Below are 25,762 nucleotides of genomic sequence, written 5' to 3'. Positions count from 1 at the left end.
GAGCCGTGTCTGTGCCCTGAGGGTGCTCAGGCACTGCAATGGGCTTCCTAACGAGCTGGTGGGTGCCCCGTGCCCAGCAGTGTTCAAGAGGTATTTGGGTAATGTCCTCAGTCATATGCTTTAACTTTTAGTCAGGCAGTTGGCCTCGATGATCGTTGTAGGGTCCCTTCCAACTGAAGTGGTCAATCTTTTCAGACAGAATTTCCCAGATGGATGTACAGGAGTCTAAAGCATAATGAGATCTGGATTAAGGAGATACCGAGATGCTCTCAGCATCCCATTGAACCAAGTCTGCTATTAGAAGCAAGAATTTCCTTCAGACCATGTAAAAATGGGGTTTGTAGGAGAGTATTTGGGTGCTATTTCCTGCTCCATCCATTGTCTTTTAACATCTAGAGGTGCTCGCAGTATTGGAGCTCTTCCCATGAACAGCTCTTCTCGTACTGTGTAAACAGACAGGGTCAGGTAATGAACACAAAAAAAGGCTACTTCAGATCTAGTTACACAAAATCTCTCCTTGTGAATGTAAGTGTGTTGACATTATCAGCAGATGTGTCCATTTTGTATTGCAGGAATGTGCGAGTTCAAAGAGGCAGAAAAGTATGATAAGAAAACCTGGCATGAACAACCAGATGCCACTGATGCATGAACACAAACGCACACCAGCTCACAGATACACAAATATTCCGAGGCAAAAATGAAATAGCTTCTTGGCAGATCTTATTCACACTTAAGTGGCTAATTGCCCAACCTGACACTAACACTGGCAGCATTACAGAGATAATATTTTTTTTAAAGGGTGAACAATCCCTCAGCAATGTCTCCGGTATCCTTCATATGAATATCCTTTTCTTGTACAGCAGGCATGGAAGTTTAGCTGTTTTTTGAAAAAAAAAAAGAAAGCACACATATTTCTGCTCAGTACAAGGAAATATATATATATTGATAGCTTCTTTGTATGCTTGGAGTAAGTGCAGAAAACAATATCTGTGTTAAGACAATTTCTTGTGCCTATTCCTATTTTCATAAGATCCATTTTCAATACTTCTGAGAGGTAGGAACTTCCCAACATGACTATTCTGTATCTTGGAGATTTGAATCGAAAACATGAAGTGTTTCCCCTTTTGTCGTTCCTGTTGGAACACAGTGGCATGACCGGCTGATGATGGCTTAAGGGATCAGCTTATAGAAATTTATCGTTCAGGGGGTTTAATAGCTCTGGGGATTAGTAATTGGATACAAATCCTGTCACCTCCACGCTGTCTGTTCACATGCAGCTCATCTTGATACTGACCACAGGTTGTTACTGTCTGATGGTTTTCTGATAGCTTCTGTTTGAAAAGTTTGCTTTTCTTACCCCAGTAAAAGTCACCGTCAGAAATGGCACTGATGTTTGTTGTCACATTGGAAAAAATCACGATTGAAAGGTCATGGAAAATGAACTTTAAATAATAGCTACTAAAATGAAAATTGGTGGAAGATAGAGGGATATTAAGAATTACAGACCAGTGAACTGTAAGCGCTGCATAAATTGAAGTTATATTTTAGAATATAACTCTAAAACACGGTCATAATGCCACAGCAACACAGTATTGCAAAGGAAAAAGATATCCAAACACTTATACGTGTATGCAGGCTACTTCATGCAATATAGTGAGCAAAACCATGGCTGGTTTGGATGCCCATGCAGGTGAATATATACCTAGGTGGTTGTGGCTTTAGAGCTAGAGTTTTGCTATGGATTAGAAATTAATAAAAGAGAAACTTCTTAAATGGATTAACTGTACCGTATGACAAAGACTGCAATAGGCATGCTATAGCTGATGCAGTATTGTTAAACAAAACAAAAAAACAACCATCGCACCTCAGATATTATTATTTAATTACCATCACCATCATGAGATCATCCTGGTGAAACCATAGATCTGTCCCCTGAGGCAGTTTTGTCCATTTTAAAATATTTTACCCTACACTAATCAAGCTGCATCTTTGATACTTTATTTTGAAGGGCACAAAATGAGGCCTACAAGTCACACATTTAGCAGATACATCAGCTAGTCAAAGGAAGGGAATTCCCTTTTTTTATAAAAGCTATTTTCTCTTCTGAGGTTGGACTCTCCAAAGGATATGATCAATAGGTCAGTGTGCTCAAGAAGTTCTCTCGTTGAACTGATCGTGGAGAAGATAACCTCTTGCTGAAATTGTGTTGGTAGAGAAATGGGTTTCATTTATATTTAACAGGAATTTTTATACATTTTTGGCCCTCATTATTCTGATTTCTGCGTGTCTTCCAGTTCTCTTGAATACTTTCCAGGACTGTACAGGAGATCAGGAGATACTCAGCCTCCAGCAGAATTAAAACATTTATTTTTTTTTCTCCCTGTCTCTTTGACTGTAGGTTAGGGTGATTATAAAGAAGGGCTTGCATAGGTAAATTCTCTGTAATGTAGGACAATGTCTGTGCCCTGCAACAATTTTAAGGTTCCACCTTTCTCAGGGGCCTGGACCTTATCTTGTGAAGCATGGAGCATCCATAGCACTGTCCTTCATGAAGAGGAGCTGATCTGTATGATACGACATTAGAGATGTTCAGCTCTTCCTTGGTCAGTGGTCTCAATATTATTTCAAAACCTGTATTTACAAGGAATTTCAAAACGTTTCAGTAACATTCAAACTGAAAAACGCAACAGGCCTGTGAACTGGTATTTATTGGGAATCATGTTGTCTGCACAAAAAAGACAGATGCTTTTTTTTTTTAGGTGGAATTTTTAAATGAAACTAAATGAAGTTTAATGGCTTATAACATTGCATGAATTTGTCAAAACTGATCAGCTGGATTGCTACACAATGAATACTGAAAATGTTCTGGTTTTAGGCTTATAATAGCCTACAGCCATTCAAAAGTCAAAATGTTATTTGATGATTTCAGAATGTTAATGAAATTATTATTAATAGCACATATATTAATCTTAATGATATATGTAAATATGGGCAAATGTAAAGCTCTGTTGTCACCAGAAGGATTTTTCTACTGCAGAAAGTAAACCTGGGGTAAAATTCCAGTGATCAAGCATAAAGCAGTCTGTACTATCTCAATGCGAAATGTTCTGATGAAGTTTAATAACGCACACAGGCACATGCGATTTGGGGTGCTTGCTAGTATAAACAGTTCTGAAAAGGAGAGGATTATCATACTTGCTTTTAAATTACCAGGAGATGCTAACACACTGCCCTGTGCAAGTAAAACAATGCAAAAGGCTTTGCTCTGTTGTTCTCTTGGTTTGATATATTGTCATATCTAATCAATGTACGTGTGGTTTGGTTTTTAGAGTGGGGAGTGGAGAGGGGCTAGCATATATCATTCTCCACCGGGGATTCATTTGGGTAGTAATTTGATTTAACCGGCTTGATTTTCCTTTCTGTGCTTTCTGTTCTTTAAGTTAAAATGGTCCTTCTGTTGTAAAATGCATGTAATTATTTTTTCCATATTTGGCAGCGTTAATCAAGCTGTAATATGGTTTTCATGGTTGCTTTCTTTAATGCCAGGATGTGTGTTTTTCTTTTTTTTTTTTTTTTTTAGGAAGGCAGTGGGTTTACATCTAGGGAATGCAGCAATTTCTTATCTGTACTTATATATAACGAGCAGCATGATATGTCTTTTATTTTCATATCCGTCTTTGAAAAGCTAGATTTTGCTCGTGTGACATGATCTCCGTATTGCAATGTGAAAAAGAAAGAGGGAACTTTATTATACAGGAGAATTTCATGGCATTTTACCTGTTGAGGGCCCTGTAGAGCCAGAAGTGCAGTACAGTGGCTTGACTAAGTGACAGGCAGAGGCAGCCGTAGTGTCACTGTGTATTATCACCTCATGCTAGCTGGAAGCACTCCCTGAAGCCGATCTAGGTTGTATAGTCCTAGATGAGGTCTTCATGGGTGCTGACCATAAAAAGTTCATCAAAGTAATGAGGCGAGGCGAGAGCTTGGCGCTCATGGGCAGAGCTCAGCACCAAGGAGTGTGAACCGGCTCCAGCTGTGACAATAAAACAGCAGGTGGCTGCTGTCATTAGGGGTGGCAGATGAGGCAGGGGACTAACATTCAGCCCACAAAACTCTCATTTGTTAGCCATCGCCACTGTACCATGCAAAATAGCTTCCATCTCAGTCAATTTTACTTTGCAAAATATTACACAGTCGCCATAAGAAAATTAGAGCCTTGGGTTTACAGGTTCCTTGGATCTTATTATCAGAAAACTCCACGCTGTCAGCTTAGGTGGAAAATTGGACTTTTTTTTTTTTCCCCTGAACAGTTAGAGGATCTTTACAGTAATTTTATAATATGGCATTTTCACCCAGGCATGTGTTTATTGGTTAATATCTTGGACTGTTTTGTTCGTAACTCTTTATAAAATCAATCCCATCCATCCATTCGGCTACGTGTTGCACATGGCATCGCCTGCTCTTCAGTGCTCTAAAAGTTGTGTGCTGATCAAACAAATTGTGTGTCCAGGTCTGCCCAGGTGTGGACATTTGTGCCGTAGATCGTGGGTTTGGTGGTTCTGCTAATCTGAGAAAAATTAAAGAAACATAACCCTTCGATTTGACTGTTTATTTCTGTTTAAAACAAATGAGAAAGCATTCTCTATGTATTTACTCTCTGCAGAGAATACTTTATGCTGCTTAAAATTTGAGGCCTTCCTTGGCTGAAAACCATCTGGTAGAGCTGTGATTTCCACAGGGACACCTCCGCCCTTCTGATGGGCAGGTTGCAGGGAGTCCTGGGGTGTGCGGGTCTGGTGGGGAGCTGCTTTTGGATAAGCAAAACCCTACCAAATAAAAAAAGCTGTAATCCAACCTGAAACACTTTACACAGGTTGTTGTAAATTATTTGATTACATGGTTGAAATTTCAAGAAATTTCAACCCAATTGCTTACAAGAACCAATTACTTACTTGCTAGTTCTTTATTGTTTTGTTTGCTTTTTTCTACCCCTAGAAAGTTGACTGATACTGCTTTTAGAGAGCAGAATTGCATTGAAATAGGAAGAAGAAATGTAAACAAAAAAGGTAGAGGGGACCCTGTCAACTGCTAGCCTCTGATATCTTCAGTCAGATGAGGAGAGATGCAGGCCATCCCTTCAAACATCATCTCAGATTTCTTAACTCATATAACCAGTCAGAATTCTTTCATGTCTGGCAATTTGTTAAAAACATACAGTTTTGTCTTCTGTTTGTCTGAATGGTCCAGTGAAGACAGAGTCGGAGCATGACAAAAGCATCTGATTGCCCAGCAGCTTAGGTCTGGTTTGTCTGCTAGCTCAAAAATGAGGCCGAAAAGGTAGGCATCACTCAATTGCCTAAAACGTCCCAAATTCATGTTATAGAGGGCTAAAAAAGCAGATACTGTACAGCCCGGGTTTTGCTCGTATCTTCCTATGTACGTGACGGTTTCTAAGGGTGACTTTAACGATGTAAGTTTCGTGAAAACCAAACTGTGATGCAGTACAGGAGGGAATGGAAGAGTGCCACGTGTTGGTACGTGTGCCGTCTTTGCTGCCAAGTTCCCCTCCTACCAAAAGCTGGTGGCAAGTGGGGCTTTGGGATCCCATCCTTTCATGCCAGCACTTAAGTCTATGGCTCTGTGGCTGTGACGACAGCAAGGATCAGAAGACACAGAGCCCTTTAGCTGAAGCTTCATTTCAGAAAGACGTTGAGGCTGAAAATAATTTTTCTGTTAAAGAGACATGGTTTATGTCTCTGTATGGGGCCAGGTTTTCACTTTGTATATAAAACTGAAGTCTTGTTATTTATTCTTCTAGTTAAATCCCTCAGAATCTTGGTTGGCAAAATGCAGAAAAACCTGAATTCCTTTTATTGCATCTTTTCTAATAATTTATCAACTCTCCTTTCTTTTTTTTAAATAACATGCTATAACCTTTAGTTTGCAGCAAATCTTATTTCTCCTTCAGGTGGTTGTTCATACGTGTGCTCAGTAAGTACATATGTAGGCCCTTGAGATCAAAGGAGTTTTTTTCTTAATTCTGCTGGGCACGTATATAGATCCCATCTTTCTCATGCTTGATTAACTCTGACCATTTCTGGACACAAATCTCAACTGCTGGCCGAGACTGGAATATTCTTTGCCAGAGAACATCTTCTGCTGTGTCACAGATATCATCTTTATGACTGTACCGATTTGTCTGATCTATACTCCTTGGTTTTCCTGGACTGATAACAGTCTTCACAGCTAACGCATGCAACATCCATACTGGGCTGCAAGAAAGCTTTTTTTTATGGTGCGAAACATCCTTCCAAATTCAGTGTGGTGTGTTGTTTTTATTATTATTATTATTATTGTCTTTATTGCTTCAATGAGAATTATATCTCTGGCGAGCACTCTGTTAATCCCAAAGAAAGCCTTCAGCTCTTCCTCAGGATTTGAGAGTTTTAAGTAAGCTTCTGCCTTCAGCCAGCTCTTGCGTCACAGTCTCAGAAGAGACAGCTTTCAGCTGCTCACAGGGGAGGAACATTTCTCTCTCAGACCAGGTACAAGGATAACATGCTCGGCCTCTCTGAAACTTGCCAGCGCCGAAGCCCTCAGCCTCTGAGGTGATGGATGTAGGCCATTTCAGCACTAGTCACCTGGCTTTTGACTTTGTCTGAAGTGAGTCCAGCAGATCAAAGGCAAGCCTAGGTATCACCAGACTTTGCACTTGGCAGCGTTAGTGACCAGTAATTCTCCGGCTCAGTCTGTGGCTGAGGTGCTGAGAGGCCTTACCGCTGGCTCGTGGGAGAAGCGGAGTAACAGCACCGTGAGCACCTGCGCTTCTCATTGGGATAGACTTCCATGCTGCTCTGAATAACATCTGCCCATGTTCAGTGCCATAATGTGAGACAGTTTGGTAGTCTGTAGGGCTTGTGGAGTGCATAAGAGTCTTTCTGGTCTGCGTATCATGGTTTCCTCTAAGAGTCACTGTTGCTTTCTTCAGCCAGCCTCATCCCCTTCCAGTGGCAAGAGGAGGAGGTTGTTACAAGTCTCAGATTTTGGGGGACCGGAGAGAATGAGACTCCAACTGAGACTGAAAACTCCAGAACAAGCTTTCATTTATGCTAACTACTAACCAAGGTATCTTTTAACAATGAAAAATCAAGCATTAATCACATTAAACCATTAAACATAGCGGCCAGGTATCAGGACTACAGTACAGTGGATCTGATGACAGTGTTTCGTAGTTCTTGGTCTCTGAGGTAGGGATGGCCAGGTAGGAGGTAGGTAGGTAGGATGGCCAGGTTTGAGAGCCCTTGTACATATTGGGTGTCCTCATTTTTCGTTGTGCTCCAAACACATTTGGGTGTACACAAATACCAGATGATTTTTTTTGATTTTTTTTTTTTGATTGAAACCCCTGTGATCCAAAGGCTTTCCTTCTTTTGTCCTAGGCAGGAACCAGTCTGTTCTGATTTGGCCAGGCTGTTCTTACCGGCTCATCCATATAGATGGCACTTCTGATTGTTACAGATTAGGTACTGCTGTCTTTGTTTTACTATTTTTATGCAGTTGCAGCTCCTATGATGAGCAGATATTCTGAAATATTTTGCTTTCTACCTTAAGTCAAACAGCATTGTAGAAAGTGTAGTTGTAAGGCAAAAAGGATGTGCTTTACAACTGTGTATGTTTTTACAACTGAATTTAAGTCTCAGGAATAAACAAATCAACCAGGACTTGCTCTTCTTTGTCAAGCAAAGACCTAGGGCAAGTTTCTCACTACTGTCACAGACCGAGCACACTGCAGACTCTCAGTTCCAGTCACCATCTATCACCAGCAGCGTTTTCAAATTGCGGGTAAATTGTCAATAAAAATTGCGTATGACTTCTGATTGTGTGTGACTTCTGAGCAGTTCAGTCATCAGACAGTGACCAATTTATTCATCTCATTCCTTTCTTTGTACCCGGCAACTTTGCAAAAGACCACAGGCACTGGATCTCCTGAACTGACTGAGTTATGTATGGTGGCACTGCTACTACAGGCCCTATATGTTTACCAGCCTGCAATCAACTATCTTTAGATATGTTTTGATTTCCTTTAAAGACAGGCAACAGCCTTGTCTTTTGTTGACAAGGATTTCACTGTTAAGATAGCTGTTCCCATACAAGCTCTGCTCAAACCTGGTAACTCAGTCTGCAGTGCAATTTCTAAACAGCTAAAAAGAAGGTACGGCATCTAAAGTGACGTTTTGTTCAGGAAGAGCAAAAGATTATAATTAAGTGTATTTGTTTGGGTTTATCCTTTTTAAGTAGAAATTAACTGAAACATCTTTATTATGAGATATTCTTGGAGGTCAGTTGTTGCACTTGCAACCTGTGCAGTCTTTGCTCCTTAGAACTGCCAGACAGCTCTGTTGAAACTGATGGCAGAAGGTCAGATATTTCCCTAACAACTCCCAGGACACTGAGAGATGTGGTTTACCTGGCTTTCCCAAAAGCTTGGGAGCACTTGGAAGAATTTCCCAGTTCAAGCATTAGTCTGTTCATCCTACCATGTGCGTATATGTACTGACTGGCTCAGGTTTCCCTTCTAACATTCACCTTTTCATGAGCATGAGCCCTCTGTATGTTGCCAATGCCCGTCTCAGTGATATGGCCAAGCTTCTGGAAGCCAAGTCTCTCATCATCCAGGCAGAACTCACTATGCTTTTGTAGCATTCCCCCCCAAATCTGAGGCACTGAGAGTTGAAACGAGCAGCACGTGGCAGGTATTCCTGGCTCTGCCCAGTGCTGCTGTGCAGCAACCCAGCAGCTGGTGGTTGGCTCTCCTACGCAGGACATACCTGGGTTGCTCCTGCCAGTCTCTGAAAATCAATTGCAAAGAGAAGTAACTTCCATGGCTGCATACACCTACTGTTTTCATGGTGACAAAATTTGGAAATCACAGTGCTATTAAGAGAGAGAACTAATTTCGTAGCCTGCACTGTCTTTCCTAGACATTTCTCCTACTGAGAATGTAGATTTGCAGGGTGCATAAAGACTGAAGACCTGTCCGTCCAGTAGAGTATTGGGATTTTATTGGTGCTCCTCCAGACTCCCTTGCTGTTAGTGCTCATGTACCAAAGATCATAGCAGAATCCAGATGAACTGCTCGAAACCAATCTGTCTGCACCTCACTATCTAGATGTGTCTGTGCCAGCCTCTCTTTTGCATGGCAATAGGTGCATGTCTAACATAAGACCACGAACATGGTACATGCAAATCTTGTTTTAGAGTGTTTATCCATCTACCCATCACTCATACTGGCGGTACTCTGCAGATACTCAGATGCAGGTGCCCATTACTGCTGGTAGACACTGGACAACGTGCCTGGAGATACAGCCTCTCACTGATTTCAGCCATCCAAACGATGGTGAGACCTGTACCTCGCATCAGCTGGGGATGTCACTCTGATGATCTGAGAGCACCGTGTTTGCAGTCCTTTGAAAAACACAATGACCCATCAGTGTCCTGAAATCAAGGAGAGCAGACATTTTAGGGCTGACGCTGGCAGATAGTGACAGGAAATATCCTTGCCATTCTTCGTCCTGAAGCAGATCAGTGTCACATATCTTTCCAGACGCAAGGTGGGGATAGCTGGAACTGAAGCCTCCTGCACCAAGCTGTAGCTGTGCCGATAGGTGAAGTCCTGAACGTGCTGGGAAATGGATCGTGGGCAAGGAGACACAACGATGTCTAAAAGGAGGGAGGGACGGGGAAAGGGAGGGAACAGTTATGGGAATGCTGGATGTACACACTGTGAGAAAAGAGAGGAAACGAGCAATTTCTTGGTGCCAAAATTGGTAGGCGCCCTATACGTAGCTGAAATCCTCGATTTATGTTGAAAGAGTTCCTAGAGCCTTATTTAGCATAACAAGGATGTTCTCTGGTATTGTCGTGTTTCTGGATGTTGATGGTAATCTGTTTTAGTGTAAACACTAAGCCTAAGGTGGCATTTCAGAAGTTAGAGAGGCTGTGTGCTGGTAGGCTGAGAGGCTGGGAGCGGTACTGCAGAAAGCATTGTGAGTCTTTTTTTTTTTTTTTGTCTTTTTTTCATACTTTGTGCAGCTGTTAGATTATGAAACACCTGTTAGAGGTGACAGTTACAGATGTTTGATACCCAATGAAAATTAATAGAACATGTGATTCTTTTAGCTTAGAAGTGATTTGGTAAGGTGTGTTTAGAAATGTAATTACACAGTGCTGCTGTCTACCATTATCACTTAACATTCATTAACTCCTCTGAATATTGAAACAAACATTTCTTGTAGCGGTACTAATTTTCTCATGTATTTGTTAGGTGATTTCCTGACAGAGTGAACACCTTCTGACTTCAAAGTTTTTGCCACTGTTCAGCTATTTTTAGTCTGCTCATTAAGCAAACAAAATATGTAGAGAGCCATTTGTTTACTCCCTGTTATCAGTTTACAAATCTACTGTACAAGCAATCTCTTATTTATTTCAGTTTTTACTGCTTAATCTTCAATTTGACTTCATAACAGAATTGCGGACACTTAGACGGACAGTGGCTCAATTCAACTTCAGTAGGAAAGTTCAGGTTTAAAACAAAAATAAAGTCTTTTATTACATTTTATTTTGCTTGAGAAGAATACCCAGTTGCACATTGTTCAAGAAGATTGTTGTTTTTAGTAATGGTGCATGAACAACTTCAGCTTCATTACTATACATAGGTGTTTGGGGAAAATTAAAAGAGGTGTGCATTTCCTAAAATTGATTGCTTTTTTTTTTTTTTTTGTCTGACCCATTTCACTGGTCATTAATTTTTAGTTTATTCATGGATGATATTTTGCTTTGAATTTTAGATCCTTCCAAACTCCTTATATGTGGACAGGACGGGGGGGCAACAGGATCCGACCACTTGAAAACTCCCTTGTGTTTATTTGAGATAGCATAAGTACTTTAAGAAAAGATACATTTATTGTTTTTAGAGAAATCCTGTAGAAAATTACTTCAAGCTGACTGGTATTTGCCTCGGTTTGCATGCTTTTGAGGCTACAGACAGCAGATGTGATCTTCGGATGGTACTTTATTGTGGTCTTGTGAAATGGATAATTCTTTGGGCCCTGTTCTGACACTTTTTATGTACGCACATCTGAAACTGTATTGAGGGTGTTCTGAATGATCCAAAGCATATTGTTTTTATATATAATATCAAGCAGCATCATTTATTGAAGTATTTGTCCATGCTTAACCATACAGACCAGTTTGTGCACTTTGAGCCATGCGGTGAGATTCTTTTGAAGCATCTAAGCCCCGTTTTCAGCAGTGAGTTATAGCCTAAGCAGTGCAGTCGCTTTCTGCCTCCTTTAATGAAGCGAAGTGTGTGGCTCCTGAAAACCATTCTCAGTGCACAGAAGCTGTACTGAACGTCAGGTACAGAAGCTGTACAGCTGTACGCTGTGTGTCTGAGTTTGGCTCATTCGTTCATCTTCTATCAAGGGGTGCTTTTAGTGTTGAAAAATAATGATAATAATAAATACAGTTAAGAATGAATCAACTTACAGGAAACCTTTCTGTTTTAGTTGCAAAATAAGTGACTTCAGGTGAGGCACATAATTTGTGAACAAGTGAGCTCCGTCAAGAGAGGAAGTAAAGTAGATACGACCAATGTTCTCTCTTTTGGCTGCTGTCCTTGCAATGACAGACTAATTTCTGTCATTGATGGTTTACATTAAATACATCTCTTAAAAGAGAGGAAGTGAGAGGACTAGGCAACTTTGATCTATCCAGGTCAGTTTGAGAGCAGCAGGAGAGGATATTTTTGTTTTATTCAGTTTTGTTTTCTCTTCCTTTGTGCCCAGCTCTTTTATGCCAGAATACATAAAAGCAGATAATTGTGCTCGTTGCTACTACTTTATGGCCACGAGACTAATAATTCTTTTGCATCTTGAGGGACACGGATTGGTGGCAGAAAGCAACAAGAATATGTTGAGGGATTTTTCTCTCTTCTGGATGATAGATGCAGGAATATGCAGGAACAACACAGCCGATTGATTGATAGTGTGCAACTCATCCATAATGATCTGTCTGATATAGCAGTAAATTATTCTTGAGATTGATGCAGGTCATTGAACAGCACATTGACAATCCTGTTGTCTGTCAGCCTATTCAAAGCGAGTCAGGAACAGTAGCTGCTGTGATATTCAAGTCTACCTTGGGTGCAAGCTATGTACAGGTGTTCCACTAATGCGATAATACAAGTTGGTCTTTTTTCATTTTTTTTTTCTTTTTATTTTGTTGTTAGGCTTCTTGGTTTCATTGCTAGTTCAGTCCAAGTAACAGCAAAATTGGTATGAGGTATTTTTAGAAGAGAAGGTTGTATTCGGTTGCACTGATGATTGCATAGTCCCATAAAATCTGGTTTTGAAAATGCTGGGTTTTGAACTTTGGCAATAAAACATCTCCGTGGAAAAGTTAATAAAGAATTGAACTGCATACCAGATTGTTGCATGGCAAAGTGTAAAAATAATAATTATAATAAAAAAAAAAGTTTCAAACTTAAGGCAGAAAGCCTGATAATTCTCGGAAATTTAAAGTTTTGGTTTGAGTCTGTAGGTTCTATGAATTATTGTGGGCCTTCTATAGTGCTCTGGTCCTTGTCATGTTGGTGAGGGCAAAGTTGTCCTTATTTGCCTCTTCTGGTTTCCCTTTTCAAGAGAAAAAGTTTGCATTTTCCAGTCTGCCAAGTCGCTTGCACTTGAAGATGGGGAGGAAGGAGCTACACATGCCAGGTGTATGCGCTTTACTTTTCAGTTTAATCGGTAGTGTTAGTGAGGGTGGAGCATAACATAAAGTAGCCATATCCTTCTCTAACACATGGGGTCAGCAGGGAGTGTAAGCCAGCACGTCACAGCACTCTCAGCATCGCAGACTGAGTGATTACACATGACTTGTTAACCTTCTGAAACGCTATTGATTATTTTACCTTAAGAAGAATCGTCATAATTGCAAGCTGGAAGTGAAAAGACCTGCCTCGTTTGGCTGCTAAATGAGTCAGCTGGAAATCCCAGCTTTCCTGCGCCGGGTTCTAGGACTTGACGTCCTGTCACTGAGGGCATGAAGTTTTTCAGATATTTGGATGTTTTCCACACTAGACTTCGCCCTGCCAGATATTTAGTCGAACCTGACATCCTGTCACAAAGGGCATGAAGCCTTTCAGACTACTGGATATCTTCCACACCAGCCTCAGCCCTGCCAGATACTTTCTTTTAAATTGAGTCCCTTGCGCACGGTCATGCAAGAGAGTTATCAGCACCCCGGTCTGGACCTTTCAGAATCAGCAAACATCCCCGAATGATGGACTTGAAGAAATTCCCAGGAATTTAGACTTTTGATGCATGGAAAAAAAGATCACTTGTTTATAGAAAACCATTGCTTTCTGGGCACTTCCACCTTTTCCTCTGCCTTCTTGTTCCTGAAGCTGACCTGCTGAATGCGAAATCCTGCCTGAGAGATGAGATGCGGCTAGCAACTTTTTATATAAACAAAAGATTTTAAAAACTTAGTTTTAAATCCCTATAGACTGTTAAGTTTTGTTTGACCAAATGCTGACTTGAATGCATATGTGTTTATATGTAGAACAGGTACAAATACGTAACTGCACATACAAGTTTTATTCAACACACCAAAATTCGTGTGGGTCATGATATTTGAGAAGCTGGACTATTTCTTTTTTTTTTATTAACTGATACCCCTGGTGGCATGACTCCATGTGAACCACTCATTCAGCTATAAACAATTAAGGCTTATAGTGCATTTCAAGATGCTATAAGGAGCAAGGGTACTTCATGCCTGGAATAAGAGCCACCTGAGTCTGCGTTATTGTTTACTTGCCTAAATGTACCTTCCCCTTCCTCAGCATGATTGATGCAGTTTGCCTCAGATGAAGGGACAGGAATTCAAGCGCAGATCATGGAAAGCAAAAGCCGATGCAGACAGAATAATGCATTATTTCTTCATATTTTGTGATGGTGCATAAAAGTTTTGGAGATCCTTGTTCTTCTTATTCCTTGAAGCTGTCAGATCTCCCATGTAATTTATCAAGAACAGAAAACTATCCCATCTTTTCTGAGTGCCCCAAACCTATGAGAAAAACGAGATAAAATATATAAATACTAATAATTTGAAAATAATAACATTCTATTTTACTTCAGAAAATAATAAGAAAAATACTTTCGAGGCTCTTTCTAAAGCATCTTGTATACATGGGGCCTGTACGCTTCATGCAGTAGCTTAATCATATTCTCAGAGTTAAACTCAGAGATAAAGAGGTTCTGGACAGTTTAAAGGAGATGTAAAGGATGTTGAGAATATGAATAAAGGATAGGTATTCATTGTTGTTCTCCTGGACTTCTCTGCCGTCACTGAACACTGCTGTCTGTAAGATAAATTCCCGGAGAGCAGTTGCCGAGAGCTGTGTATCCATTGCAAAGTGATTTAAAATTGCTCTTCAACCGCTGGGTACCTCATTTGTAGAGTCCCACCGAAATAAATCGTGGTGCTGGTCCCCTTCCGCAGTTGGGTTACGAGACGGCTGGCCTGTTGGCATGAATCCAGGTGACTTTTTGGTGGAGGTAAGATGTGATGTAGCTCCTTCCCTGGAGCGAGGCCAATGCTGAGCGGCAGGCGCGCAGGAAATACGGGACCATCGCAGATTTCGTGACGCTACGGTCCCGAATGCTGGTTTGGGTTTGCGTTTGTTTTCTTTAACGTGGCTTTCCGCTAACGGAGCAATGTATGTATTAAGAAGAAAAAAGCTTTTTAGAGATTCAAAACATATTAAAACCTAGAATCTTCTGCCCTCTCAAAATAAGACACTTCACAGAGCACAGTTCTCTCCCTGCGGAGAGTATGAGAGAACAGACAATACATGACAGATTACTCATTTTCTTTGGGTACTGTGATGATAAACATTGCACATGCTGAAGAACTTGTATTACACTAGAATGAAAAGTGGAAGTCAAGATTGTCCAATATGTTTCTTTATTCCCAGAATTAGAATTCCCTTTGTTTCTTTTGTACATTAAAATATGCTTTTATAACTGAAGACAAGTCTTTGGAGGCTCCTAAATCAGTTACAGACTTTCTCAGAGTGAGTCCAAGAGCTGTTTAAAGGCTGCCATGGAATACGAGTGGACACGTTCCTGCAAAGCCACAACTCTTCTAAACTGAAAACAGAATATTCTTCAAGCTTATTTTGGGAAAGGTGCTTGTATATTTATGATTGAAAATTATTTTTATTTATAGCTCATGTGTAAAAAACTGTCCATAGGGAGTGTGGATACTGTTGGAAAGCTCTTTTGTCATTTTTCAACTTGGTTTTAATTTAACCTGAATTTTGAACATAGAGCGCATATTTTGGGGGATTTTGCTAGCTTGGAGCCAAAGTAGTTGAAAATCACTAAGAAGATTAAAAAAAAAAGACACAAAACAAACAATAACAAAACCACAAACGACAACAACAACAATACAACCACCAGAATGCCACTGCAAGCAAATAAAATCCTGCATACTCATCTTTTCCAGCAGTCTTCCTATTGAATGGGGGCAGCTCTCGCTGACCATGGCTTGGACGTATATGATGAACATTTCTGCCCTAAGACACTTGCTCCTTGGGGGAGCAGCTGGCAGTGACTGCTCATCTTCATGTGGGTTGTGGATGAGGATGTTTAGATGAGATTTTATAAAAATGATTTTAGGCCTATAGTATGGCCTGCTTTGCTGCTGGCTTGTACTGGAAACAATAGAAGAAAGGCTACTACAGGTTTTTCCTACTCCCTCTTGATGCATTTCTGAAACCAGTTAATTTCTAGCATTTGAACATTTTTTTTTTCTTTTCTTTTTTAATTCTAGTAGAAACAATCAACCAACCAACCAAAACAAACAAACAAACAAAAAGAAAAACCAGCAACAACAACAAAAAACACAGCAGGGAAACCCAAACTGGTGGTTACTGCATTTTGTGGAAGGATTCTCCCTGATATTAAGATACATTGCAGCAACGTATTTTGAACGCATTAACTCCTTGTGTCCTTAATGGTGCCAGACAGACTTCCCTTAAGATTCATTTCAAAAGAGCAGGGCTAAGTCACGTCTAACTATCCAGTTTTGGCAGTATCTTAGGGATAACTGATTTACTTTCATGTTGGTGAGTCAGTGGTGGAGAGAAAAACATTATTTTTTGATTCCTAGTTCAGTAATTGGTGGGAAATCTGGAATTACTGAATGTACTGAAAACACTTTTTGAGATTGCTTTTTAAAGCCAGCAAGCACTTGATACCACCTCTCCCTTAAGATCACCTGTAGGGGTTGATACGCATCAACAAATGGTTTCCACACCTGTCTTGTTATCATGTTGTCCTCAAATACAACACCCCAATCAAGATATTTAGACTTTGCTTTTATTTTAAGGAAAAATATCTTTTCTCTGATGTCTGTCCCTTGGTAAAAATTTTTGAATTTCATTCTTAATTTCTTATGGAGGTGGCAACTTTGGTTTTATTTCCACGCCTGTTTCTGCTAACTGGGGGCCTGTTCCTGAGCTGTGCTGAGTGCTCTAAGCTTGCACAAGGACAGGCTGTGCTCTTCAGTATGAAGTCTTCAAGCATTGCATTAAGGAGCTTAAACTGCTAGTAGGCGCTGAGACTTCCATGGAGTCAGTCTTTGTTTTATTTGTGCTGTGTAACAGCAGCAAAATGGATCCTCAGAACCAAGGTGCAAAAGATGGGAAGCAGCTAATGGGAGATGAATTGCTTCAAATTATTAACAAGGCCTTTGTCTTTGATTTTAGAGGAAGGTAGTTCTGTCTGTGCCCACTATAGATGCACTGTAAAGAAACGTTTGGCTTTTGTTTGGGAGCTTCAAGTATACAGACTCTAAAAAAAAATAAAAATCATCTTCCCTAGAAATACCATGTAGTTGGTTGGGACCTTTGCCTATCATGTGGTGTAAGGACACTTCGCCATGTAAACCACAAAGTGCCTTTAGAACTTTGATTTCACATTATCCTTTCATGGTAATATTTTTATTTTTCTTTTAGAGAAGGGTTGGTTTGTAACAGAAAGTAGAAATATTACTGAATTAAGATCAGTTAGGTACGTTTCACAGCTGCGAAGAAATGGCTATTGTTTCTGCTGAAAAGCAAGAGAGCAGCATGTTTTCAATGCCTTGTGCTGTTATCAGAACACATGATTTTATTTTGTTACAATTATTTTCCCTATGTACAGTAATTCTGATGACACTTGAATAGTAATGATGGTGGCAGTGTGATAGATTATCCACAGATGTAATGATTGGGTTGCTAGATTTGTAAATTGCGTAGGGGAAAGTATTTAAGGTATTTCTCATATCTTTTTGTAAAAATAATGAAGTCACTATCATTTAAATAAGACAAAATTATATTCTTTTACCCTAAAGGATGCACAAGAGAGATTCTCTGTAATAATGTGAAAGTGCCCAAAGTAGATCAGACATGGAGAAACTACATTATCATATTTGTAAAGGAAAAGTACTCTTTCTTGGCTTTTGTGGCTCATCCATGCCATAATGCTACAGTGTTTTTTACAGTCCTTCCATTGTCCATTACTGCAAACACGTCCAGATGAATTCAGCATTTAATGCTAAAAATCTTATAACATGCCAGTTTGATTTGTAGCCCTTCATATCATGGAATGCTAATTAAAATCATATTTTTGCATATGTCATGCCTTTCATGTACATATGCAAATAGAGTCTATTGCCTTTCAGCTATTAGTAATTAACTTTATGAAGGACAGCTGTAATACATAATTAACAAAAATGTTTGCAAGCCCTTTTCACACTGAAAGTTACAGCAGTACGATTTTTGCTTATCAAGAGAAGTGCTTTAGTTTGAAGCTTTGGTCTGATATCTAAATTGTTTGAAGCAGTCATGTGACATAATTAAACTGATGTTCAGGTCTTATCAGCAGCAGAAGGGTACTCCATAGGTTCCCGTCTGTTTCCGTACATATATCACCAAAATGAAATTAAATTATCTGTGTTTTGTTTGGTGCAAACATAACGGCAGGTAGTGTAAACGTTGCTGCTGTTGTTGATGCCTTGAACAATGTCTTGCCAGTTTGAATACTATTCCCACTCCAAATGTAGTCACAAACGTGTGCTTCACCTTTTCCCTTCCCTTTTTCACAGGACTATAAAATAACTAAGGCTATTAATTTGTTTCCATGTATATCTCTTTAAATAATTAATACAATGGACTTTGTCCAGACATAAGCAGTGATTAAAGCATCTGATCTTGCTGTATTTTTTTATTACTCTCATTAAAAAAATGGAACTACGTATATGAAGAAAGGTTGCAGGATGGGCCCATTAAGCTTAAATAAATTCAAAGGTGTAGCTAATACTGTATTAGTTTTTAACATGAGAAAATGCATATTTAGGCAAATGCCTATTTAAGCGAAAAAGACTGTATTCTCACTATATTATATAAGGTGTTCTAATGTGCAAAGGGAAGCAGAAGCAGTTTTTCTATTTTTTGACCAATGATGTATGGTTATGATTGCTTATTTGGAATAGAGATACCCAAGTGACTACAACCTGAAGAAAATGTGTTATCACAGAACGGACTCCCAGAAGTAATTTGTAGTCCAGCATGGGTGGTTTTGTTTGTTTGTTTGTTTCTTGGTTTTTAATTTTGCAATTAGTAAAATATGCTCGAATGAATGCTCAAAACAGAAAAAGTCAGTATTAAAAAAAAAAAAGTATTAAAAACACTAATTTTCCTGTTTTTTGTATGTGTTTGTTTGACAGGGTGGCCTTTGTGATGAAGAAGCATTTGAACACTCATTTACTGGGCAAGCATGGAGTTGGCACACCCAAAGAAAGGTAAGTCACTTTATTTATTTTTTTCTCATATTACCTCATATCATTCACATAATATGTGTTACCTGGAATATTTATCGTACCCAAAATGAAATCGCCTGGACTTTTAGCTCAGCTATAACTACAGAGAGAGCTAACATGCTTAAATGGTCTGCTAGCATGGTGCTTATGACGCGTTTGGAGGGCTCAATGGAAAAATTGCTGTAGAAAGCAACTATATGCAAAATTTTGCAACTTTGGGGGCTGGTTTTCAGCAGGTGATATTATTTTCTCAACATTTCCATTTCCTCTCCATGTACAAAATCACCTATTTTTTTTCCTCTTGTGCCTTGCTGCTGCCTAAAATGGTTTTCTGAAATTTATGTTGATTACTGAGGTCAAAGTCACAGAGGAATTAAAAACAGTTTCCTCGGTGCTGGGCAGGAACAGAGATCTGTGGTTTTGACTTTGTAAAAAACATTATTTCATTTTTCAATCTATGTGCAGTTACTTAGTTGAAAACTTTGTGAGAGAGAGAGAGAGAGAACAAGTCATTTTTTCTATGGTTTAAAATGTAACCATGTTTTGCAAGCTAAACGGCACTTTGCAGAAAAGAAGAGTTTGCCTCAGATTTATTAGCCATATTGTGGTGTAACTATTGGCATTCCACTGAATTTCGGAGGTAATTTGAAACCTGGATGTTTTCTGGATGGCCAAAAGATGGCATATTCCCTCTCCATCTGGGTAAATGGATGTATCCCACCTGCCGGGTTCATTGCTGGGCACTTGATTCTGTTTCGAGTATGACCACCTTGTAACTCATTCTTCCAGTGTAAGATTTTATAAATAAAGCTTATTTCCTGTTTTTAATACAAAAGAAGAAGAAAATGAATAGTAGCTATGAGTTGTAGGAGACCACTGGAATACTCTTCCTGAGTCATGTTCATTTCCTGTTAAAGACACTGGGGATGGTAGCTGCTTAGAGTCTTTCCTCACAAGTTCATCAAACTTAAATCATGGAGTCACCAAAGAGCAGAGTTTCAAATTAACAGTCCATATACACCTTTTGTTTGACTAAGCACAGCTTAAGCACTGCTTATATTCTTTATGAGATTGCCTTTCCAAAATGCTTAACCTGAATTTCTGTAACACACGGCTCTTTGAAGAGTTTTGAGATATTCTTTTTCATCTAAAATGTAGAAGAATGCATTGGAACAAGAGTAACAGTTTCATAAAATCAGGTATCGTATTAAAGTTTATGCTGGTTTTCTGTTGTTGTACAGCAACACTTGCAAAGACAAAAAAAAAAAAAAGGTTTTGCTCTGGTGTTTTGTTTGATACTGGAAATGTTCGGTACCAGTGTTCTTTTATAAGGGGATATTTACTATGTAATCATCCTAAATACAACACAGAGAGCACTTCCGTTACCCTAGTGAACATGTGCACAATAAAGGGTGCATACAATAGATATCCAAATATAGTGTCTTAACCAGAGAGACATATTTTTAGCGATCATCTTGGAATGGATTCCCAAGCAAGCAGGATGCTGGCTTTTGTTTCTATATTTCATCTGAAGGCTGCCTGGCTGTTTCTGTTTTCCCCATTTCTTCCCCTATTCCTCAAAGGCTTTTAGCCTGGCCCTCCAGCATAGCAGGAGGAGGAGGAGAAGAAGAAGGGGTCCCTCCCTGCCACCTCTCCAGGCAGTGGCAGGTTCATAGCCCTGGCAGCTCCGGCTGCCCTGGGAGCAAGAAACCAAGCTTTGTCCTGCAGCCTCAGTGCCCCATCCGCAGCTGCACACCCCTGGGCCAGCATAACAAGAGATATTTGAGTGACTTCATGCTCTCTTCATCTGAAATTTCTTCATCTGTCTGGTGGATGTTTATTACCTGCAGTACCTTTTTAGCCGGCATTTCTTCAGCTTAACATAGAGCAACCTATAATGGTAGTGACAGAGCTACAACAACAGTGTAACAGTACCTAGGAACTGTCCTTCACTGGTGATTGTGGATGTTTAAGCCACGTGATCAAGTGCAGTAAATACCAAAGCACTGTTGCTTTCCTTTCCACCTTTCCCTTCCTATTATGGGAGAGTTTGTTGCCTTTTAATGGCTTTAGGAACCAAAGAAATCCTTCTTCAGCACGTTAAAGCATCACTTTGGGTATAAACATATTCTAAATTAAGTTACGTAGTTTTCTTACCTATTTAAAACATTAATGCCTTGATTATAATTTTGCAAGCTTGCTATATTTTAATTTCTCTAGGACAATATAATCAGTTTATTCTTTATGTTTTGAATTTGATTCTGCTCTCTGATACATTGCATATTATAGCAAATACTAATAGAAGCTAGCTAAATAGGCTGTGACAATTAAATTAATAATGCATTTTATTTGCAAGTGTTTAGTCTTTGTGGTTTGACTGATATATGCAAAGATGGTAATTTATTAAAAGTAAATTCATGTAATTGTACTACAGAGTTTGATGGACCAAAAAAAGTTGTCAGCATGACTATCATCAAAAACAGAAAATTGAAATAAGTTCAAAAGGGTGCTTGAAAAATATTTTTATACACCTTGAGAAATTGATCCCTTTTTAAGAAACTTCTCAGCAAAGAATTTTCGGTGACAAACATTGAGTTCTGAGAGGGGGAGAAAAAAATAACATTTACATTTACTGAATCAGTGCTGAACTAGTGTGACTTACTCTCTCTTGCTTTCCATAACCCATAACTATAGCTTTTTTTTTTTTTTTGTATCCACAAAAGGGAGATGTTATGGAGGCTGTGGCGGTGTTTGCATATGCAGATATGGAAAACAAGCATAATTCATAATAAGATTGCTCCTGAAACATCTTTTGTTTCAAGTTTTTCTTTTTTTCTTTTTTTTTTTTTTGAAGACAAAATGGATTTAAGGGGGCAAATGTTATGCAGCTGCAAATCACAGAAGCTTAAAAAAATAGTCTTGCTGTGAAATGTCTTCACATTTTAGCCACAAAGAAACCTACTGCCTAGTCCATTATGGTCATTACCATTTAATAGCTAACTGAAAAGTGGAATGTTTTAACACAAAAATTCCTCTAAGGTATTTTTTCCTGTTATTGGAACTGTGATACTGATTTACTGTCAACTTGAATGTGTCTCAAAACTGGCATGTTATCTGCTAAGTCCAAGGCCAGTACATATTTGGTACTTCAGTGTCAGTAATCTTCATGGGACCTATAACTATATCTTATTGGCAGGATAAATCTTTGGCTACACCTTTATTGTGTCTCGGAGACAATGTGGTTGAGGACGAGGTGAATGCATCCGTAGTGTTAATGGTGCTGAGTCCCAATTTCTGTTAGAAATTATGTTACTTAAGTGTAAACTGAGGCAAAGCAGGAGACACTGAGATGATTCATCACTGAGTTTAGGATACACAAAAATATGAGCAAGAAAATAAAAATAAATCACTAAGTCACTCATCAGTGAGACAGAATTTTGCCGCTATTAAGGACAACTCTGGATTTAGAATTTTTTCATACAGAAACACATTTATCTTTTGTACATGTTTTTTCAGTAGAACTTTATTATTTTACAACATGCATTTTACAGTAAAGAAGACTTTGTTAACTAGGATTCTATCTGATGCTTCTGTTTAAACTATTTTTATATAAGTATGCCACAGAAAGGCCTTAACTGACAGTTGTTTAATTACCTCATTTTCCCTGTGAATTTTAAATGATGAGTTGCCTCTGAAATAACTTTCTGCATATGAGTAGTACCATTGAATCAAATAGGATCATTCATATGTATATATATATATATATATATATATATATATATATATATATATATATATAAAGTTTCTTGGATCAAAAGTATGTGTTGAACTGCAATCTGTGTTCCAAGACATTTTCTGCAAAGGTCATTAATAATATGTTTGTTTTTGTAAGGTCATTCTGGCATATTTTCACGTGCTTTAAAAATGGGATACAGTGCTAGCACTTTAAATGTGGGAGAAAAATAACTAATGATAGACAGAGAAATACTTCGATAGGTTTTAGAGAACTAGGGGAAAATTTTGACCAGAAATTGCAGCACACTCTGAGTCCATACTCCTTTTGCCAGAAATTTGCCTGTGTTTTCCAAGATCTAAAGATATCATTGTGGTTGAGCAATGCCATCACCATTATTATTGGTGGATTTGTATCTGAGATCTCAAAAGTCATTAATAGGATATTTGAAAGCTGCCAGTTTCTACAGGAAATTAAAATTTACATTCCTTGGTATAAGCGACAGGCCTAGCTACAGCTATGATTTTCAGTGTACTTGTATAAGACCACATGTATTCTGGAATATCAAATGCTACTAACATGTGTGGTACAGCTATCCTGAAACGCATGAGACTGCATGGTATGTCATTAGCAGGCATTATTGAGGTCTGAAAGAAAAGTAGCCAGGAAAAATGAATGGGGATTTGATGTTCTGTAAACTCTTTAGAAAGCTTGCCTCATGCTGTTTTGTAATAAATTGCAATGTCCTGATATTTCCATTTTGGAGGTAAAACTAGAAGTGAATGAAGTCTTTCAGCCCAACTCTCTTTTACTTTATTGAATTTCCAATTTTCTCTTGAGACTTTTGTGTTTGAGTAGAGAAATTTCTGATAATAACTACTTGATATACCTATCTTTGATAATATTACTACGTTAAGTAAAAAAGATTGAGATGATGTTACAGCAGATTTGGGGAAAACAGGTGACAAAAGTCATAGGATGCTACGTCATGCATACAAATGTATATGTATGTAATCATCTAATAACTTGTGTTGTGAAAGAATGAATTCTTTAAATGACTGTCTCACAGAAAGATTTGCAGTTAGAGGTGATGGTGGTGGTACACACTGATACATAAACAAGAAGCTCCCCATAACCACTGGTAGGTAACATGCTTGGTCTGGCCATCAAGCCTTGTGATCACTTTTTACTGCTTCTTGCTAATAATTTTGAGCTTTCGCAACAGAAACTTAACATTACTAGTTTAATTGGATGGCAATGAAAAATATACTTAATTGATCATTTCCTTCAAATGGCTTAAAAAATACCTTGGAGAGTTGCTGTGGTAAAGGATCTATCAGGAAGGAAATGCTGCTTTTCCTTCAAGTTTTGCTAGTGTGAATCACAGCTGAGTGGCGGAGAGCGGACAGGACTCAATGTTTTAGCACCGGTTCGGAGCTAAAATTTTACTCAAGATCTCCATCAAGCTCTCAGTATTTTGGTTACTTCCTTAAGCTTTGAAAGCAGCATTTTGCTGTGGAGCTCATCTCCTGGTTTGTGCTGTAGTGTGTCAGAATGTGAACGTAGGTATGGGCTCAACATCCACTGCATCATGAGTCTGATTACCTGCCGGTGGCCAACACAAGAAGTGTGAGGAAGCCTTCAGGGCTGGCAGCAGCTGATGTGCCCCAAAGTCACAGCTAACTTTCCTCTTGGCTTCTTGTCTGTACGCCCATACTATGCGTTTGCTTCGCAACAAAGGAGAGAAAAGAATAGGCAGCCATTTATACCTTCGAAGACTGTGTTCACAAAGGCAGGTGATAAGTTTGTATGGTATCAAACAGCACTGTATAAAAAGAAAAACAACAGGACCGTAGAAAAATTAAGTTATTTTACTATTTCTCTTTATTTGTTCTTTCTATCAAACCCTGGCAATCTTATAATTTAGTTCAGAAGGAGGGGAAATCTGAGGTAAGTTAATTTTAGATGTCAGATACGATGTGAAATATTTGGGAAATTTCTCTGGCTGGCAACAGTCCTCCTTTTGGGAAGGCTCAGCAGCTATGGACAGAAGATAAAGGCACCACTTAATGGGATGCACAGTGCCCATAGTGAGCAACCCTGGCTAATTTTAAGCATCCTAACAAGGTATAAATGATGATCTTGCTGTATTCATAAACAACCAAGTACCGTGTGGAGCCTAGCTATTAGTTTCAGTGGCAAGTGTACACTAACATTGTCTGTGGGGCTGCAGAAGACGGTGGGGGCAGCTGCTTGAAAGCTGCAGGCTTTTTTAACAACAGTCAGTTTCCAAGGAAAACACGGTTTGTAGTTGCATGCCATTAGCCAAAAAGTAGTCAGTCATTAACTGATCCTTCCCCTATTGCTGTCAACTGAAAGTAAGTTGTTCCAGTTGTATGTCCCAGATTGCTTCTTCCATTGTGTAAGTCAACCGTGCAGGCCGACAGGATAGGAATTTGGACGGCCATATATCTCTAAATCCCTTTTTGCCTGCACAGGATTGGAAGGCAGTTATGCGGAGTAAGTTACGCTACTTTAAATTTGTATGGTGTTGTACTTCATGGCATTTATAGATGTAAAATGTTCCTTGTCACGGGCGGTATCATGACTCTGAGCTTTGATCAGTCTATAAAATACAACACAAATATTTATTGAGTACATTGTAGAGGAAATGGAAACATAATCTCCTGACTGTGCTGCAATGAAATATTTTCCATATATTGTGAGGAATCATGAGGAGTATTTTGTAGACTTTGGAAGCAAAACCAGAAATCCTGTGGTAAATACAGTGTATGACTGCGATGGTAGAAGCTCATCTTCTTGTTTTAACCTATACATTTCACAATACTTCTATTGAGCTGTAAAGCCATCAGGACTGTTTTTCTGCAGCCAAAGCAGTTTCGTAATCTGTTAGGTAAGTATATTTGTTTGTCCAGGTTTACTTAAGGTTCACCACCTCAAGGCAGAAACAAATGCTGGAGAAATGTGTTCTGGAACTGAATGATACCACCTCAGTGCGTACGGTTCTAGAGTTACACCCGTGGTACTGTAAGGTATTAAAAAACAAAGAAAAAAGAAAAAACTCTGAGACTTAATTCCAAA

At 39.0% G+C, this 25,762-nt stretch overlaps 1 protein-coding gene across 1 annotated transcript in view; it reads left to right on the top strand.

Moving 5' to 3' along the window:
* ZNF407 (zinc finger protein 407) overlaps nt 1–25,762 on the top strand; it is a gene marked incomplete at its 5' end in the record, with an annotated part of 309,274 nt that overhangs the window by 90,064 nt on the left and 193,448 nt on the right. Inside the window, one exon of the mRNA XM_084283203.1 lies at nt 18,835–18,909. Coding sequence (XP_084139329.1) covers nt 18,835–18,909 — 75 coding nt within the window. The remainder of the gene's footprint in view (nt 1–18,834; nt 18,910–25,762) is intronic.

This window comes from Netta rufina (genome assembly GCF_964035555.1).
Source record: "Netta rufina genome assembly, chromosome: 2".
In the NCBI taxonomy this organism is placed as follows: Eukaryota; Metazoa; Chordata; class Aves; order Anseriformes; family Anatidae; genus Netta; species Netta rufina.
Note: the sequence above shows the minus strand (reverse complement) of the source record. Positions and strands in the feature narration are given on the sequence as shown.